The sequence below is a fragment of the Temnothorax nylanderi genome, unplaced genomic scaffold, assembly GCF_030848795.1.
Source record: "Temnothorax nylanderi isolate EJ_2023f unplaced genomic scaffold, tnyl_v1.0 TNYL_tig0009_pilon, whole genome shotgun sequence".
NCBI classification, from domain to species: Eukaryota; Metazoa; Arthropoda; class Insecta; order Hymenoptera; family Formicidae; genus Temnothorax; species Temnothorax nylanderi.
In genome coordinates, this window is record NW_027249071.1 from 2,465,416 (window position 1) to 2,484,573 (window position 19,158).

General features: G+C 45.6%; 1 protein-coding gene across 11 annotated transcripts in view; it reads left to right on the forward strand.

Moving 5' to 3' along the window:
- Nucleotides 1–19,158, forward strand: part of LOC139787417 (SET and MYND domain-containing protein 4) — a 107,464-nt gene that overhangs the window by 81,680 nt on the left and 6,626 nt on the right. For 8 of the 11 annotated variants that reach the window (XM_071726498.1, XM_071726497.1, XM_071726493.1 and 5 more), the window contains one exon: nt 7,880–8,001. The exons of the other annotated variants lie outside the window; for them this stretch is intronic. In XM_071726498.1, coding sequence (XP_071582599.1) covers nt 7,880–8,001 — 122 coding nt within the window. The remainder of the gene's footprint in view (nt 1–7,879; nt 8,002–19,158) is intronic. 11 annotated transcript variants of the gene reach the window in all.

Consider the following 19,158-nt stretch of genomic DNA (forward strand, 5'->3'; position numbering starts at 1 on the left):
TAATGCTCGTATACAGCGTCACGGTGAAACCGTACGGTACACGTTATCCGAGGTAGTCGTGTTGAATTAATGCAACGAGGGTAGCACTCGGCTCTACCGTTCGACCCTTAACCCCTGGGTAACCTTTAATCCCGCCGCAAAAGCTTTAAATCCGTTGGACGTCTCGGAACTTGCGAATCACGATCCGTATCGCGGAGAGATCGGTTGACAATGACGATCTTTATCTATCCACGGGATAAGCTTCGCAATCGAGAACGAAGCGTTAAATCATCTTTTACCCTTCGCTCATATAATTTGTGGAATATTTGACGTTACTTGAACGCGATAATGTTACGAGTACCTTGTACAACCTCAAAAATATCTAAAGGACATATATAAAGCAGTAAAAGTCATTATTTATTTGCGAAGTAATTTAGATGGTATTATTTAGGACAATTTGTTATGAATTAAGTGCAACTTTAGGTCGGAAAACCCGCACGTATATCGAGCTTAACGCATCAGAGAGTGGACGACCAGAGTGGAAAATCGATTACCCGCTGGACACTGCAAAACATTTCCCAAGGCCTGTCCCGACAAGAAGATCCCCGCGCGGCAAGTAAGATGACGCGTCGCGTTTTCCGCGGCAAAAAGTGGAAACTCCGCGGGTGTCGGCGCAAACCCGCAGGAGTGGATTAGCCGTCGATGTGAATCTGAGCGTAGGGAAAGATAGGGAGAGAGAGAGAGAGAGAGAAAGGCGAAGAGGGAGAGGAACCGAGAGCCTTCGCCAGGCTAATTAATGAAGTAATCGACGTAACCCCGCCTTGGCCCCCTCGACTCTGCTCAGTCACAGCTATGAAGTGGTCTTGTTTCGACGTCGCCTACGCGGTTAGACTACCGTCTAGCGCCCTTGCCGCATCCCAATGACTCGGCATTATGCCGTCCGTTGATCAGACAGTGGTCCGCAATTAACAAGTTCGTAGCGATTTGCGTCTAGTACACAGAGCGTCGTAGAAACGTAACAATAACGCATAATAACGTAAAAAGCGTGAAAGCACGTGAAAAGCGTCCCTCTACCTTTACAGGATCGCGTTGGAGCAAGAAAAAAGAGAGAAAGAGAGAGGCATTTAAAAAAAGCTTCGTTGAATAAAAAAGCGCAAGACTTTTCCGTCCCGTTTAATCAATACCAGCTACTGTATCAACGTTTCAAGTCCATTTCATGAGGCTTCTCGCGCAGCATATGACACCCCCGTGTACGCGAGAACGCGTCGAGCGATATTCCGCGCGAGGCTGTTCCTCGTTATCGCGTCCATTGTTACGGCATTAGCATTGTTATATAATTGTTATGGAGGAGAGATTATATTCCCGCAGCGTAACGTGTATATCGCGCGGTGGATGCGCGCGTCGGGCTTCGACGCGCGATATAACAAAATGGGGGATCGGTTGGCCGATATATCATCCACCGTAACGAAGAATAATTGGATACGCCGTAATTAATGGCGCGCGCCCGCCTGCATTTCGAAGATCTTCGTGTGCCGCACCGGCACACGTTGCGCGATCGCAAAGAGCGCGAGCGGGGAGAAAATCCGCGGAGGTTGCGGCCCCGGCTGTTTGCCGGCTGTAGCCGGACCGCAGAGAAAATAGCTGCCGGATCGACCATATTTCTGTCCGAGCGTAACGCTGGAAAGAGAACGTCGCGCTCATATAAACGCTACCTGCCCCCGGGCTGGATTATTTTTGCGGGCTGCATTTCGACATCGATATACCGGAGGGGGAACATCGAGCGATTCGACGCAAATAATTTTCTCTGAGGGTCCTCTCAAAGAGCGATTTGTACCGATTCAGCGACTGTACAGGGTGTCCCGGAATAACCGGTACGATCAGACGATATATCTTCGAAATGTCAAAGGAAGATAATAACGAAAAGGATGACTAAGACGCCTAATCCAACTTTTGCGTGGAGAAAACTCGGCTTTGTACAGTATTTTAAACCTGATGTGATTTAATAGAACATTCAATCTTCCGTTGCAAAAAGAATTTGTACACTACTATTGCTTTAAAATATTTATATTCTTACTTTCACTATTTTTATAGCTTTCGATCAAATGATTAGATTTCTTCTTGCCTTTATTAGCTTTTATCGCTGATTCGACATTAGAGAATTATTTTCAAATATTTCCTATTTTAGACTGTCATTTTTGATTCATCAGTTCTAATTAAAAATCTGAGATAAACAATGGATAACGTATATGGGATATCTCTATATTTCAAGAGCATTAACATTGGACTTGCATTTCCATTGCGCGACCGGCGCGGCGTCCCCGATTGCCATCTTATCTCGCGCATACATGAGAGATGAATATGTTCCGCATATCAGATAAATACGGTTCATAATCAGACGCCCACATGAAGCGCCGAATGTGCGCGGTGAATATCCTTCCCCAACCTCACAATTACAATGCCGGCACCGTGCGCATTACCCGTATAGCAGCTATGTAGGGTATTTTCAGAAAGATGGTTCAGTCTCCCCCAGTCTCTGCGACACGACTGGCGTATCTCACTTACCTAAATGAACGTATACATGGCAGCTTGAAGCCGGTTTTTCCTCGGAGACGCGGTCTCTTATGAAAATATTTTATTCCGCAATTTTGCCTCATATTTTTTTCATGAGGGATCACTTTCCTCGCGTTTATACCTCGCATTCATACTACTCCCGTAGTGCACTCCATGCAAACGGAAATACTTTTGAAAGTAGAGAATTTATATTTTACTAATTAATTGTCGCTTAACCGCTCGGACATTTCTGACAAGACAGCTGATTAACAGATATCTGTTACTTCGATTAATTGACCCTTACAACGCTATTACTATACGTGGACATAACAAAATAAGTTTAATCCAAACTGATGGTAACGATTAATTGTTCGAGGATACTGACCACAAGAAGTGGAATATAAAAAAAGAACGGCTTTCATTTCCAGTGACATTTAATTTTACGATAAGGGAGAATGGCGGCGTTGTCGGCGCCGTTGTGATTAATCTGGCGAAAATATTGTGCCCTTCAGAATGATGCCTGATGTCGCGACATCGGCGCGGCGCATTAAAATTCAAAGCTCTGCCGTTATTTGCAGGCAGAGCGAGCGTTCTTAACGTCCCGGTAACGTACTCGAAGTCGACGAGCGACAACGCAAAACCACTTTGCCAACTCTGTGAATTTTTACGAGAGCGTCCGTTAATATTCAATACGTCCTGCGTGGCTCTCGAGAAACGCTCCGCAAATCCGCTAATGACGAAACTCGTACGGAAAGGAGAGGAAAGGGCCGATCGAAAGTTCAAACGGACTCGCGCGGTTGTCGGTCACTTGCATGGTTTTAATTAGGCGAATTCTCATCTTTACACTCTCGTGCTTGATTTTTTCAGTGAAAAATTTTCCTCTCGCTTTTCTCCGCGCAAAATTTTGCAACTTGTTACGTCCATTACTCTTTTTTTATTCCTCAAAGGCCACAACGAAGAAACTAATCTCAAACGCGATCGACACGCTCGATATCGAGAGCCGTCGCGCGTCTTTCAGAGCGTGAAATAACGCCTCCGTGAAAAAGTCGTCTCAATTAGCCTTAAGGGTTTCTTACGGAACTCGCGAATAGAGTTTAAACGGCCACAGGACCACAAGATACATACACGCATACATATATATATGTATATATGTAATACCGCAGCAATCCCCGGTCTTGCGGACAAAGTGTACCGTTTAAACGGATTGCCATGGCACCCTGGCCATACTCACAGCGAGCCACGGTAAGAAATTTAATATCCGCGTGCAGAAGGATTATTTAAAGTGCCCGCTGGCTACCGGTAAAAAGTTTTTGAAGTAAACCGTACTTCCCCTGTGCTTCCCCGACATCGGCCAAGATTGCTCACCTCGCTCGCAATTCTCCTAGCCGTTCCTGCTCTTCCGACAAATCTCTCAACAATAACATCGAAGTTATGTACGGAGTTATTTGCGAAATTTATTAATTATTTATCAATCCTTCGGCAACGAAACGAAACCACTTTTACGCGCGGACACGCGAATACGACGGAAATGTAAATTACGTGACGAATATTAGAAATGAAAATCATGCGTTATTAAAATAATAAATGTGTATAACAGGGTAACTGAAAGAAGTGTTTTTTAAAGTTCATTATTTGTTATTCCTCACGAAAAGTACAAGGTTCGTCGGGACGTTAAGTGAAATCAAATATGTCGCGCGAGATTATGCGGGATTGTCTCTCGCTTGCCACTGTCTCGAGAATGCCATTACGTCTACGACGATGAAGCCATTACGGCGAGGCAAGTACATGTCGGGAGTATTTTTCTATCGACGCGAAGCGTCTTTGGGGCGTCGACGAGCTGGGCGCCACCGAGGAGACGACGATGAGTTCCAATCGATTGCCACTTGTCATTCGCATATTCGTGGCTGTTCCACTCATCCGCCGAACAAAGCGTGTGCCTAACGTGTGTATGTGTAGAGGCCGGTACAAAAAGGGGGGAAAAGAGTGTGGAGGGAATCAATAAAAGCATTTACTCTACCTTCAAAAGAACGGATGGAAGAAAGAGAGAGAGAGAGAGATAGAGAGCGGAGATGGGTGGAGATAATGAACAAGAAGAGCTGAAGAGATCAAGAGAGAGAAAGAGAGAAGGAAGGAGAGGCCAAACACCCGGACATAGGGATGCAGGGCGAGGAGGGGAACAAGAGGGCGAACGCGCCGGCCCGGTTTGATTTCGCCGGATGGGTTGTTCGCAATAACATTGCAAATTATTATTCCGCTTTCGTCCACATCGATCGATATGTCGCTCCGGATCTATATATTGCGTGGCTATGATCTGGAAACCAACACCGCCGACCTTCCCTACCGAGAGTAACCCGCGGAATTAACCCAGGCAAAGTAGGACGGGACAGGGAGGTGGGATACGATGAAGAGACCGAATGATGGGAATGGGGGAATGGAGAGAATAGGGAGAAAGGAAGAGAGAGAGAGAGAGAGAGAGAGAGGGAGGGAGGGAGGGAGGGAAAAAGAGAGAAATTCCCAAAGAGAGTGTTCATGGAGCAGAAAAATATCGACAGATCACACACATGCATATATACGTGCGCGCAAACGACGTCGCTTTTAATAACCGATAATATTTAACGTGGACCGAATTCAATTTGTAGGAAAAACAGAGGTACGCTATTTCCTCCATCGTGGGATTCGATCGTCGACGATCGATTTTGCGGTGGCCGCGTAAAGCGTGAAATGTGCGCGCATCCTATTCTCTCGTATGTAGCCCGACATAGAAAAATTCTCCCTTACCTCTCCTCGCTGAAAATAGATACGCCGAAATTTCGAAATGTTACTTCGCTGCGCGGCTAAAACGAGTCCAAGGAGATCGGGACGCGCTCTGCCTTTTCGGCGATTTTCCGTAAGAAGATCGTAGCTTGAGACACACGAGGTAAGGCGTTTTTCGAGCTCAGGTCGTTCGAAGATCCAGAGATTTTCAGGAAGAAATCAGATTTTAGGAAGGTGCAAACAAAAAGCGATATCTTATTTCTGGTAGAATTTTATTATAATTAATATCTACAGGCCGCAGAGATAACGTTGGAACGTCATCGAGGTAATTTGCGACATTCCGCGGTCATAATTATTTTCTAAAAACGATATCCTTAGAATCCCACGCGGCGTGGACAATGGGACATCCGCGCGAGCGGATAAATGATACCGCATCGCGTTGTGTATCAAAGGTAACGCGCGAATTTATACCGATATACACCGTTGCGCCAGCGGGGCTGAGTGACGCCCGTTGAACGCGCTTTGGCGCTCGAAGCCAGAAAAATATTGAAAAATTGACGGACGTACGCTGCTACACACGCCCGGGCTCTGTAGTGTTTAATAATGGATAATATTTGATACCAGATCCGCCCGAGGGCGGGCACCCCCGTCCCCCCTTCCTCCGGTGCCCATTCGTCAGTGCGATCCGGTATCAACTCGTCCCGCAAAACAGTTTTATAACAAAACTCCAAAATAATAGAATAACCATTTCAGGACCGGTTAAACCGCGCCTCTCTTACGTTGAATTTTGTTCATTGATATATATATATTTTTATTTGTATGCATGTTCAACGCACAATTCGATGTGTCATTTGGTTTTGTTGTATTCATGTGTTTTCCTATATTTAAAACATTCATGTTAATGTTACTGTTTCAAGTATAAATCTTTTAAAAGAGAATTGTTTTTGTATGAAGGAGGGATAAATTTTAGAAGATAGTTTTTGAAGAGAAAGAGAAACTTCTAATGGGGACAAGAACTGCAGCCGTATAATGGATTTCCAATATTAAAATTGACAGTTACCGGTTTTAAATTTCGCGTGTAGCGAGTGAATATTACGTGAATTATTTACTCTTTAATGATGTTATAATAGCTGTTAATTTTATCATTGAGAATCGTGTTGTCCGATTTACGTAACGACTTTGATTACTCCGCTCGACTTTATATCTCTCATTGTCAGCGGTTCCCTTTGATATTTTCGTCAACTTCCTAAATCAAATTATCGCGAAATAACGATTTCGCTAATTATCGGTAATGCCCACGGTCTTAATTGGACGAATCATCGGCGTATTTTGCGCCGCCCGTTATCATAGGAGTATTTATTGCAACCGGACACGCTGTCCGCGGCGCAAAAGCAGGATAATTCTCCGGGCATCGAGATAATAAATTACCCTCGGACACAGAGAGTAGCGTATACGATCGCGCGCCGTTCCCTTTTATCGAAATGAATATTGTAATTTCCAACCGACTTTCTCTCTGCCACGCCGGCACCTCTTTTTTTTCGCCCTCCTCCTTTTGTTTCTGTTGCGAAACCACGCTTCCGCCACGATTTATGCCGTTGCTTCCTTCGGCTTGAGAGAAATTTACGTACACGTAGCGGGGAAGTTGCAGCTTCGCGGACCGCAGCGACAAGGGGATGCACGCGGCTTCCCCCCTAACAATAATTTTCATCCGTCAAAATCCATACTTAATGCTCAACAAAATAATTTCTCATGCTTGATACAATCGCTTCTCCCCAACGATAATTCTCATCCGTCAGAAACTCGCGTTTAACAGATCGCTTGATTAAAAATAAAAAAATAAAATTTACTTGCCGTATTTTGCACGATAATGCAAATTTTTAATATCGCTATTACGTCTCATTTAGATTTTGTCGTTTTGTTGTATTCGAATGTGTCCTAAATTACGTTTCGAGCTATGTGGTAGCGTTTTTCCGATAAATTCGCAACGCTTCTCCGCGAAGCTTTTCAATTATGAATAAGTACTATTACGTACATATTCTCTCAAGTCTCTGTCTCTTCCGTTCTCTCTGTCTCTCTCTTTCTCTCTGTATCGATCTTTGCTTATATATGCATATACATATATGCGCGATCTTTGTATCAATAGTGGTACGTCAAACATTCTGTCCTATGGGTTACTGCCGTTACACCGAATGTGTATATGCGTATATATACCGAAGTAGTATATAGATGACAGTCGCGAAACTCCGTAGTATTTGCGTCTACTTCGTGAAACTGGAGAAGATAGTAATTTGAAGCTCTCGTCGGCCCCACGAGTGTTTATTCCGGAAGTACATATCGCGCGGTACCCGCAACGCGCGACCGGGACATACGTGGAATATTCATAACGCTTTCACGCGCCTTCCCACCGCGTTCCGTTGTAAATGACTTGCAAATGTTTCGTTAATTACAATAGAACAAGAGGCGGGAAGCTCGCTTAAGCTCGGTTAACGAGCGACGTCGAAATAAAACAACAGGAACGGTAGAGATACGCCAGTGAAATGGCCGCTTTGGAGAGATCTCCGCATTTATTTATAAATTTTTTTAACTGTTATTACAGGCAGGAATTTCAGCGAAAGAAGGAGGAGTGCGAGCGGTTTTTGAAAGTCAACGAGACTTCTCTGGTGCCCATCGACTTTCGCGTCAACAAGGTGGCTCAATTGATTTCGGACAAAGAGAGAGGTACGTTTCTGGCGCATATGCCGAGTATCTTTTTTTGCAAAACTCAGTACAATAAGCACGATTAATAGATTTACCATAAATAAATCATATGCATGAGGGACACCATTTAGGGCGTAAACGCACCGTGATCAACGGTGAAACGGCGTTAGAAATCCGGATTTCCAGAATTACGGATCGCAGAATACGAATTGCTCCAACTTAGTAATAAGCTACTGATTATCTGCAAATGATAAGATATTACGGCGCCGTATGCTGACGCATTACTGGCAACTCGGGGAGTTGTATATCGCGCTCGGCGAGTGGTGCGATACACGGGCGCGTAACGTTATCACGGAGGCGGTTCTAAGTGTAATCTGCGGGGCTAACAAGGAGGTTAGCGAGGCAAGATTGGCGTCAATATCGTTACCAGGACGCGCGCGTGCAAGAGGGCGGGAGAGAGAGAGAGAGAGAGAGAGGGTGGCCGGGAGATCCGCAATAAAGGTGGTCGTAATAATGTCGCGCGCGATCTCATCCTCCTCCTACGTGTATCCGGCGTCAAAATGCAGGAGCCATTCCCGGATTATACGCTTCTCTGTATTGTCTTGCGTCTATTGACTGCCTTAGAACCGCGCTAGAGACAGTTTCCGGATACGTCATTTTCGAGTTCGCCGAGTGGAATAAGGAGCGAGGTACTTCTTGTGTATAATAAGAATTAGAGATGAGTATTAGCTTGTGGTCGTTACTCGCCACGTTACGCGCATCCGAAGCGATACGGCGCGGTATATCGTCAATAATCCTCGTAGAAACGAGGATCGGGGAAGTTAATCGAACGATGAAAATTAAATCGTTCGGAAGAAACGTCAGCGCAGACCGCGCATGCAAACGCGTGTAGAAGAGAGAAAATGCGATACAATGAGATACACAGGGCAAATCAGATATTCGGATATTCCGCGTTAAACCGTGCGTCTTGAACTAATTACGCGCGCTCGTGGAAGACACCTGCGCGTACAAGGTAGACTATCACATGCTTCGTCTCGCGCTGAATCCGCGCGTCGTAAACATACGTGCTTGCGGCAGCGCGAAACAGAAAAAGCTAGAGAGAGAGAGAGAGAGAGAGAGAGAGAGAGAGAGAGAGAGAGAGAGAGAGAGAGAGAGAGAGAGAGAGAGAGGAAACGAGCGAAAGCGAAGCACCCACCACGTATTCTTCGCGGAAATTCTGCGCAGCGGTGACTTCGCAAGCGATATCGAGTTTCGTCCCGTCTCGTAGTCGTCGCGGCATTGTCGACGAAAATCCTATTCACCGACGGTGCCGGCAGTGGCAAGCGCGATTCTGCCTCGCACAAAAGCCAACCGTTGCCACCCCGCCGCCCCGCAAAATATGTAATTCGCGAAGCCCGGCTTAAGATCCCCCGCGCCCGAAACCCCGATGGTGTCGCGTAAACTTGCATTCTCACCATCCATCACCGTTGGCTCGCCACTCTGTCTTTGGATGGACTTAACGATGCTGCCCGTACGCACCCCCCATCACCAACCCTCCTCCCCGCGAGAACATTTGCAAACAGCAAATTCTCTTCCCCCCGATCGAACGCATTTAAGAGCCCGGGCGAGAACAACGTCACGTTCTTTGTTCTTCGCAAACACTCATTCCTCTTGGAAGCACGCCAGGATTGGAAGCGCACGGAGATTGCGATGATTTATCAGAGATAACCATTATCCTCTGGTGTTGGAAGGATAACGCTATACATTTTGTTTCTAACAGCAATAATTAACAACGCGATACACGTTTGTACAAATGTTTTCCTCGGACGACCGGACATCATCGGACGCGGCTCGTCGCGGAGCGACTCGTTTCCGCGACCCGTTGAAGCGGAACGCTCGCGTTCCGACAGCTCTCTCGATATTTTTATGTCGCTCGCGATCACGTTCGTCGTACACGCGGATCGCGCAACTCGTAATTCCATTCGCGAGGAACTCCAACGGGACGAACTCGGTTAGCTCCATTTTGTAGCGCGACGGGTTCCCTCCGTTCCCTCGACAACGCCACGCGCGCCGCCGCGCTATTTATCGGCTCACGCCCGTGAGCGCTTCTAACCGGTGCATGTAACCGCGTTCGCGATCGTTTCTTCCTAAAGAAGCCACATCGGGAAGGAGGAGGCGTGCCGAGAGAGAGAACACGGGTGGATCTGAGGGAGAATGGCAAATTGAATCCCGCGGAAGCGTGTCCCGACGAACCCCGGGTTCCCTCTGCGGAAAACGACACCGTGTCTCCATATTCTCCTCTTTCTTCCCACCTCTCTCGCTTTCTCTCTCTCCTTCTCCTTCTCCCGAGATCGATGGAGAATCGAGTTATCGGCCTTAGTAGATCGAGCGTACCTGCGCCGCGTTAACCCACGAAACTTTATTGGCAATGCGCCGCACCGCGCGAACCCACGCGTGCCCGGACTCGCGATCGCTCTCTGTGAATTCCGTGAAAATCGACTCCCTCTCGTTCCCCTTTGCTCTTTCTCTCTCCCGAGTCTCTCGGGCACGGGTACTCGCGAGCTCAGTAAACCTACCCTGCCTCCCCCCCTCCCCCCGCGGAATGAGAAACTTCTTCCTCTCGCGGCTTTCCGGTTTCCGGTGAGCGAGGGACGATCGGCGGAAGTGAATCCAGCGGGCTTTCCTGACCACGACGATCTCCTTGATCCACGACCGTGCCTGCACCCAGAGACTCGATATCGCGAAGAGGCGCGAAAAATGAAGCGCGTCAGTGGCTTGTGGTATATTTTGGAAATATACAGATTTCTGCGGTACACACACAGCGATAGGAAAAATATGTTACGTGAAAGAATTTGGAAATTACAGTCGTGTCGTATAAGTAATATCTAGAAAAATAGTATTGATAAAATAGCATTGAAAAATTCTTTTATCGGTGGCGTTCACTTTTCGAAGAACAAACGGCATCTTCGATGTACATCGAAGATATCGGGGAAGATGTCTATAGGCTTTTTGTTAGATATTAGATATCTCGAATGTTGCAGACGACGCATAGTCAACGACGAAAACTCGACACCACGTTGGACGTAAAGATCGATGAAAAATTGCCATTCTCCGCGAATTTTCCTTCGCGCCCGCCCTGTGCCCGCCCCCCCCCCCCCGATTAAAAAACTATCGGATGTAGTTCGGTAACTCAGTTTGACAGTCGAATATCCAGCCACTCGTCCGGATGACGGACAGCAGAAGGGTAACCGATTGTCGATGTCGAGTCTCAAAAGGGCGCGACGTTTATACGAACGATGCCGAGAAGCGGGAGACAAAAGCGCGCGCTTTATTCCATATCGAGTGGCGGATTCGAGTTTCTATGGTCGGATTAACGCTGTGCGTCCGCCCTCTCTTCTCTTTCCTCTCTCTCTCTCCCCCTTTACCCTCCGTTTCTCTCTCTCTCCCCATGGTATCGGTGTACGGGCTTTATGTTTGATTCTCCCGGAAACTTCTGGCAAGTTGCATTAGGATTGAACTATGCGCGCGGGCGGTATTGATCCTTGATAGTTCGCAAGCGCCCGGCAAGAATATAATTCGCGATACTGAGTAACGAGCTTAATCTAGCAAGTCACTCTGCCGGCTATCGATCCCTCGTTGCTCGAGGTATTAGTGTCCGACCTGCATTAGGCGTGCCGGAAAAAAAATCCTCGCGGAACACGAGCAGCGTGGCGAGGGTAGCGAAACCTGCACAGCTATAATAAAATATTCGAAGCTCTCGTTTCTCTCTTTATTATTATTATTTTTTCCGAGATACTTGGTTCCTAAAACGGGAGATAATTACGAGAATAAATCAGAACGTATTGCTTTTCCCGCGAATCGGAATCCCGATCGGCTTCGGACTTCGGATTCAATGCGAACTGGATTTCGATTCGAATTACGCGAGGGTCGCGGCGGGCAAAGCGCGGCAGCGCGCGGTCACCGGTCCAAAAAATCCGCGAACCTGTATATCGGAATGTTTGATGAAACGTCGGTCGGACCGGTGCGGCGATCCGCTTCCGAGCGACGTCGAATCCGTGCGAGAATGCGACCGCGCGCCGGGTTGAGAAGCGAAACACGGGGCCGGCTATGGTTTCCATGGTAACCCACACAGTCGATTTTCCCGGGAAACGCTTAATTCAATATTCCTTTGGAAGACAGGCCGCCACACATACATACATACACACGTGTGTGTGTGTGTGTGTGTGTGTGTGTGTGTGTATATATATATGCAAATATATATTGTACGCCGCTTAAACGACGTCGACGATGGACGATGGACCGCGCGAATCTGCATCTCTTGACAAAAGAAGAGCCTCGACGCCTCCCGTATATTAGAATATACGGCTCGGCGTGCCGCTCGTATTGTATATAACGTATTGTGCGGTGTAACACGCTTTTTAACATATCGAAGATCGCCCACCGGCTGATCCTGGGCGCTCCCCCCGCTCGTCCTCCTCGTAACGAAATTCGTCTAGACGCGGATAATTCTATTGGGCTTCTTCTATCCCTCCTCTCGCTCCCGCGCATCCCAAACTCCCCGCATCGCGCGATTTCGCTTCGTTTGTCGAGCGCGGAGGTTACCCGTAGAATAATAAAAATATAATTCCTCTCTCCTGTGCCGGAAGAAGCAAATTCGTCCGTACCCGAATCCTCGTCGATTTTTATTCTCTGCGAAATCGTATTTCCAGAATATCGATATAAGTGATAGAATATCGGTTCCATCTGTTCCTCTCTTTCTCTCGCTCTCTCTTTCTCTCGCTCGCTCACTCGAATCCCGTCAATCGTGATCGAGTACAGGGAGATTTGCGGGAACAATCGTAACAATTCCAACCGAATTTTTAGACGCTTTTCGCAGATAGTTCTTCTAGCGGGTTTACCGCGCGTTAGTGCATCGGATCTATATTGGAATAGTCCCCTTCGACTCCGGTTCGTTTGAACGGTGCTTTTAACGTGAATGTGCAATCACAGGTAGCGAGAGCACGATAAATCGGAGTTAAACTCTTTTCGGTTTTCTCGGATTCGCTCTACGTAGGAATGCGTCGATAGTGTTTAAATCAGGTATGGCACCCCCGCCGCACCGACCTATGCAACGAGAGGGAAAAGGCGGTGGGCATATATGTATAGATAGGTAGGTAGGTGGGTTACAAACTTTGCAAGGGGTGAGGAGGATAAATCGAGTAGAAAAACAAAAAGACACTTTCCAATTACGGCGGGGACTCCGGCCCCCGTGGCCGGTGTAGCTGACGGCCAGTTAGGTACAAAGAGACGAATCGACGTCGATAACTTGGCGCGCGCATCATTTGAGCGCCAAATACCATGTCGAAAAATATCGGATTTCCCGCGTAAACGAGGCGTGCCGTCCACAGAGAAAGACAGAAAGGGAGCGAGAGAGAGAGAGAGAGAAAGCAGACGACAGGCCATCGAACAATTCCATGCATTCGTGAGCGTGGGCGACCAACGGGCATGTATATGCGAAAATGATATTATTTCGCCCATGTTTCGTGCACGCGACCGGATCGAACCATTGTTGATCGAAGGGTGTCCCTTGATCTGTCTCTGCTTCACTTGCCCGAGGGTCTTCCGTCTGAGAACACTGTCGTCGGAATCCGCACGGTCGACGTCGCTATCGAATCCTACGCCTATATCTGCGCGAAATAACATTGCGAAATTTCATGAATTATATTTCGATGAGAAACGATTTAGAGAAGGTACTAAAAACAAAGAATTTTATTTTCTGTAATAACTGAATGTATTGCTTCAGAATTCATTCGCTATTAGAAAGTTAATAAAAAATTTTGTTTGATAATTTCTTTCATAAGTTGATAAAATTTAATGTTGCATCTAATTGAAGTAATAAATTAAATTTATTTATGAAAATAAAAATGTCTAATACTGTTATTTATTGATTCGAATGAGCACATTTAAGTTAAAATTATATTGCTATTACTGAATGTTACGACAGTTATAAATAATACGCAACAGAGAAACAGATACGTAAATAACAGCGACAGTACGTTTATTACGTAAATATTATATATTTATAGAAGAAGAGAGCAGAAAGAGAGAGAGTGAAAGAGAATCGATATTTCAATGTAGGTTAATCGTATTTCACTGTAGCTCTTCACAATTTTAGTATTATTGAAATTTCTTATTCGCTAATTTTAAACGTGCTGTCATACGAAAAGACACATCTGCGTCTGACAGCGCTGATCTAGTTTCGCCCTGAAATCGTTTGTATGCCGATTTTGTGCGATTCGCCCACGTAACGTGTCCAAAAGCACGAAACATATTCGTCGTTATTTCACGAACGTTTCATATGATGCGAGAGATACGATTATCGGACTCCGGATAAAAGCACTCCGGGCGCGCTGAGTTTAATTAGATTTTTATTCGGGCGCTTTATCGGAGGGTAATAAAATAACTACGCGAATATTTAGCGACGGTACCGTATTTAGCATCGGAAACGGCCCCGGTCCGATTTATTTACGCGATACGTGGCCGTATCGCCGAGCTGGCAATTAGCGATCAATCGATCGGAATTAAAAAATATGAAATTTTGATCTCTCGCCGATAACTGTGATTAATGGCGAGTAACGCCGATCATCGTAGAGAGAACGGGGATGATGGACTAGCAGCGGGATTGATCGCGCGCGCGCGCTCTCGACTGCATATTTTATTCGTATAAATGCCGCTTATGCGTCACTGACGGACGCTTTAAAAGCGCTGATAGGCAAAAAAATAACTATTTTTTCAATTTTATTCCGCAGTAAAGGCGGCGAGCGATATTCCCAGCTTTTCAGGGGTAAATGGTCCCTCCTCCCCGCCTCTCTTCTTCTCTCTTGTATACAATATAGGTATATAGACGAACGAATAGAACGGCCCGAACTCGCAGGCTCGCAGAGATGAGGATGCCTGGAATTTCTCAGGCAGTGACGAAACTTTGTTTGCTTCGTGGACTAAGAATTAAATTAAAAGACGCGTCGTGGCATCCGCCGGTCGTCTCTGATCGCATCGCGGCGATACATTTATACTCTCTCTCTCTCTCGTACCGCTCTTTTAATACTCATCAGATTGGATTCATTTATCTCCCTAAACTTTTTAGAAAATCTTCCCGATTCGCCGAGCCGTTAACGCTAAGTGGCGGGAATAAATTGAAAGTCTTTTCTCGACCGGGGAAAAGTTCCGCCTTGGAACGATAACTTTGCGTGCATCAACTTCAGTAATTAGCTTTATATTAATTAATAAATTCTCTCGCAGTTACGTCCGTCTTTCTTATTCGCTGCACGTACACGGCACATAGGAATACTCCTCGGCGCTCTTAATTTTAATGGCGGAATATTTGAATCTTGGCGCGTCGATTCTTCTTTCGACAAAATCTCAGGGATGTGGTCGAGGGATTAGATGTATTTAAAATTGAATGTCTAAAATGTTAAAATTCTTAAGCTCAAATTAATGAATCTTAATAAGCGAATTTCATTGGCGAGATTGAGCGAATTTCGAATCAATTCAATAAGTGAATTTTATATTCTAATAGAATCCGAGGCGACTGCTCCTATTTCGATTCAATTCAATAAGTGAATTTCATATTTTAATATAAAATTCTAATATATTAGAATATAAAATTCAGTTATTGAATTGAATCGAAACAGGAGCGGTTCTAATATATTAGAATATATTAGTATTCTAATATATTAAAATATAAAATTTACTTGTTGAAGTGAATCGAAATAGGATCCAAGGTGACTGCTCTTATTTCGAATAAGTGCAAACAAAATAAACTATTCTCGAGACGTGATTCGTTCCGATAATATAAAGGAATTATTTCCTGCTTGTCCAAAGCCTGAATGCGAGCCGAGGCTACGCCCGACTAATTGATCGTTAAGAGCATCCCTCGGCTGAAGCCAGCCCGGACCGTTTCGCGCGCTCAAACAGAGACAAGCGCTTCTTTGTTTTCGAACGTCGAATTCTAGCACCGCAAAGCGCCCCTCGAGGGCTCGTGGCTTAAGCCGGAAACGCGCGATTCGAGGGTTGCCAGTTGCCACTGCAGGTGCGGCCGTTCGTAGCTAAACTTCATTTACTTCAGTCCCCCCGCCTACGGTCTGTAACCACTCACGAGCCTGACTGCGATCCAATCAAATTAGAAGAACGTTCAAAGTATCAGCGTCGTTGCCGCAAATGGACTCGTCTAATTTCTTAAAATTCCGGTTGCGCGAACGCATTGTGGAACTTGTGATATATTGGCTTGACTCGTAAATAATTTCCAATGCCGCGACAAATTTTATTATTTATAAGAATAAATCGTACATATTTATTTTTTCTGAATACTCCTTCTAAATGACTCGTCTCCACTAGTAATGTATTTTCTATTCATAGGTAAGCATCCCTTCTTTTCAGAAAGAATATTTGATATTTATGACTCAATTATTACAACTTATCACACCCTCTTTATCGCAGCGCTGCTGCCTTCGATTAATCTTCAGCTCGTAATATGACTTTTTTATCTGGAATAATGGCAGTCTGGAGCGTTAATTTTTCAGAATTTGCTAACAGAAAAGCGGTCGAAAACTTTGGTTTTAATCCTAAAGTTTTTGCGCGTTCTTAATGAGTGAAAAACAAGACAAACTCGAAAAGACGGGAACGATAGTTTTCAAGAAGGGAATTTAATAAAATATCCTGGCCATGCAAGGTGTATTTTTTTATGTTAATTGTAGCGATTTCGCAAATTAGGCGAATAAATGGGGTTATTAGTTGGGCTGCTTAACGTTTGTTAATTTGGAAATAATGAAAGGATAATGATCGTGTAGAGAATCTCGGAGTCTTTTCCAGATTTCAAAACAGGGATTCCTCATGAATACAAGTAAATATAAATTCATGTTATCCACGTGGAAGTTTCGCGTGCGCGCGCAAATGAATATTTTCCCCATTCATCGTGCGCCGTACGTTCTTCACGGTAATCGGTCCGCCGGATCGTAAATTAGTAAATGGACCTGCAATTTTAACGCGCGCTCCGTGCCCGTCCGCGGGCATTATTCCCCGCGTTTTTTTTTTCGACCGACGACGGGCGCGACGTTTCGTTAACTGTACAAACGGGGGGAAAATCCGAAGTCGCGAGGATGAAATTCGAGCGGATGTTTGTCGGTGATTATTCCGTGACGTCCGTGATGCCGCGACAAGATGAAATGTACGCGAACGCGAACGCGAATGACGAGTGAAAAATATAAGGGAAAGCGTAACCGGATAATGTTTTTATAATATCGAAATGAATACGATAGGAGACCGCTTATTTCCCTCTCGAAATTTACGTCAAACCGGACAGACATAAATTACAGTATTACGAGATATCGTCGTGAATTTATTATGGTCGTGATAATTCGTGTAAAATGAAAATTTCAAGAGATTATTTACGCCATCGTCGAACTCGATTAGCTTTTACTGAGAAATTCTTAATTTTATCTATACCCTTCGACGACGGATCAAAGATAATACGCACTTCCCAAGCGAAGCTGGAGCTCCGCACGATATCGCGGATATCGTCTTTTCCAGACGGACCGTGATTAATCGGTTCGTCGTGTGTACACACATCCCCCTTCGGACCGTAGCAATTTCTTCCATTCATTAGAACACCCCACAGTGGGCAGCATGCCACACGCGAGCGTCATGGCCGAGCAGGCCGAGATAACCGGAAATGGCGTTTCGCGCGGGATTGCGGCTTGTTTACACATTCTTGTTAACCCGGAGACCCCTTGCGCGGGTCTTAAATCATGCCGGAATTTCCACGTGTAAATCGGATTAACAGGAAAACGAAGACGGCGTCGCTTCATTAAGCTCCGTTATCGGAGACACGTTGCGCCGAATGGATTTTGCGATTTATCGCGATTGAATTCGATCCTCTAACGACTCTAATTTTAGGAATGGCTCTCGCTCTCTCTCTCTCTCTCTCTCTCTCTCTCTCTCTCTCTCATTTTTATTATTAAAAATATATTCTTTTCTAAGTTTACTTCTAAATATGTAAACATTACTTGTACATTTAGGAAATGATTGATTTATAAATATTTTAAACAGAAATCACGCGGCGACTTAAAAATAAGCAATTACAAACAATATAAAAATAAGCAATATCCCGCAGATTTCTTCTCAGTTCGGTCACATCCAATCGGTATTTCGCAATCGTCTCAGACGTTCGAGCGAAACGATTCCGCGCGAGGATTCCAACTCGTCGACGAGATTCATCCCAGATTCGTTGCGACTTTTCTCCGCGGAATCGTTATCGGCGATCTGGGCAGAGCTCGCGATTTCGATCACGGGACTAAAGCCGAGGCAAGATCGCCGCGCAGTCGTGCGACTTCTTCTCCTTTCTCTCTTTTTCTCTCTTTCTTTTCTTCTTTCGTCCTTCCTTATCGCACACGTGCCTCGTCGCGAAGAACCGACGCGTCAGCCGGCGCGCGTACTACGGCCCGTAGTAGGCCGTAGTACACGACCTCCCTTCTCGCCCTTCTCCGGCCGTTCATTCATGAACGGTAGAGCGTGGCCGGAACTTTTCGCGCCGCCGAACCCAACCCACCCTCGCCGATGGAAATCGACGCGGAGGCGCGGGACAAAGAGCGCTACGCTCCACGCCTATCTCGTCGAGCATCCTCGAGATAACGCGCGTGTATGCGCACAGAGAGTGCGAAGGGAATATCGCAGCGCGTGCGCGAAGCACTGCCGAATGATATCCGAAACGCTCGAAGGCGAAAGAGCGCACTGGAGAAGGGTTATTTTCTCGTTTTGCCCTCGTATCGAAAATCCGCGGCGAAAAAACGAGGGAGGGGAAAAAACGAAGCCGCGCTCCCGGATTTTCGATACCGTTCGCGGAGTACCGCGCATAGCGTGTATATTCGACGAAGCTAAATATATACATCGTTGGCGTATTATATTTATGTACGGTATGTACACTATTAAATATTAAAGGATGAAATTTAAACCGGTACCTTGAATTAAATAACATTTTGTTATTTTTAACTACCATGTGTGTCGAAATTTATTATTTTAACCCAACAGTGTTATTCTAACTTCATTGATTTAGTTACATTAACGACATATTGGCACATTTAGTAGGAGCAGTGGCGACCTATAGGAAGGACTAAAAATGGCTCAAATTGAGTATAATTTTACACTATGAATTTAACATTTGTACAT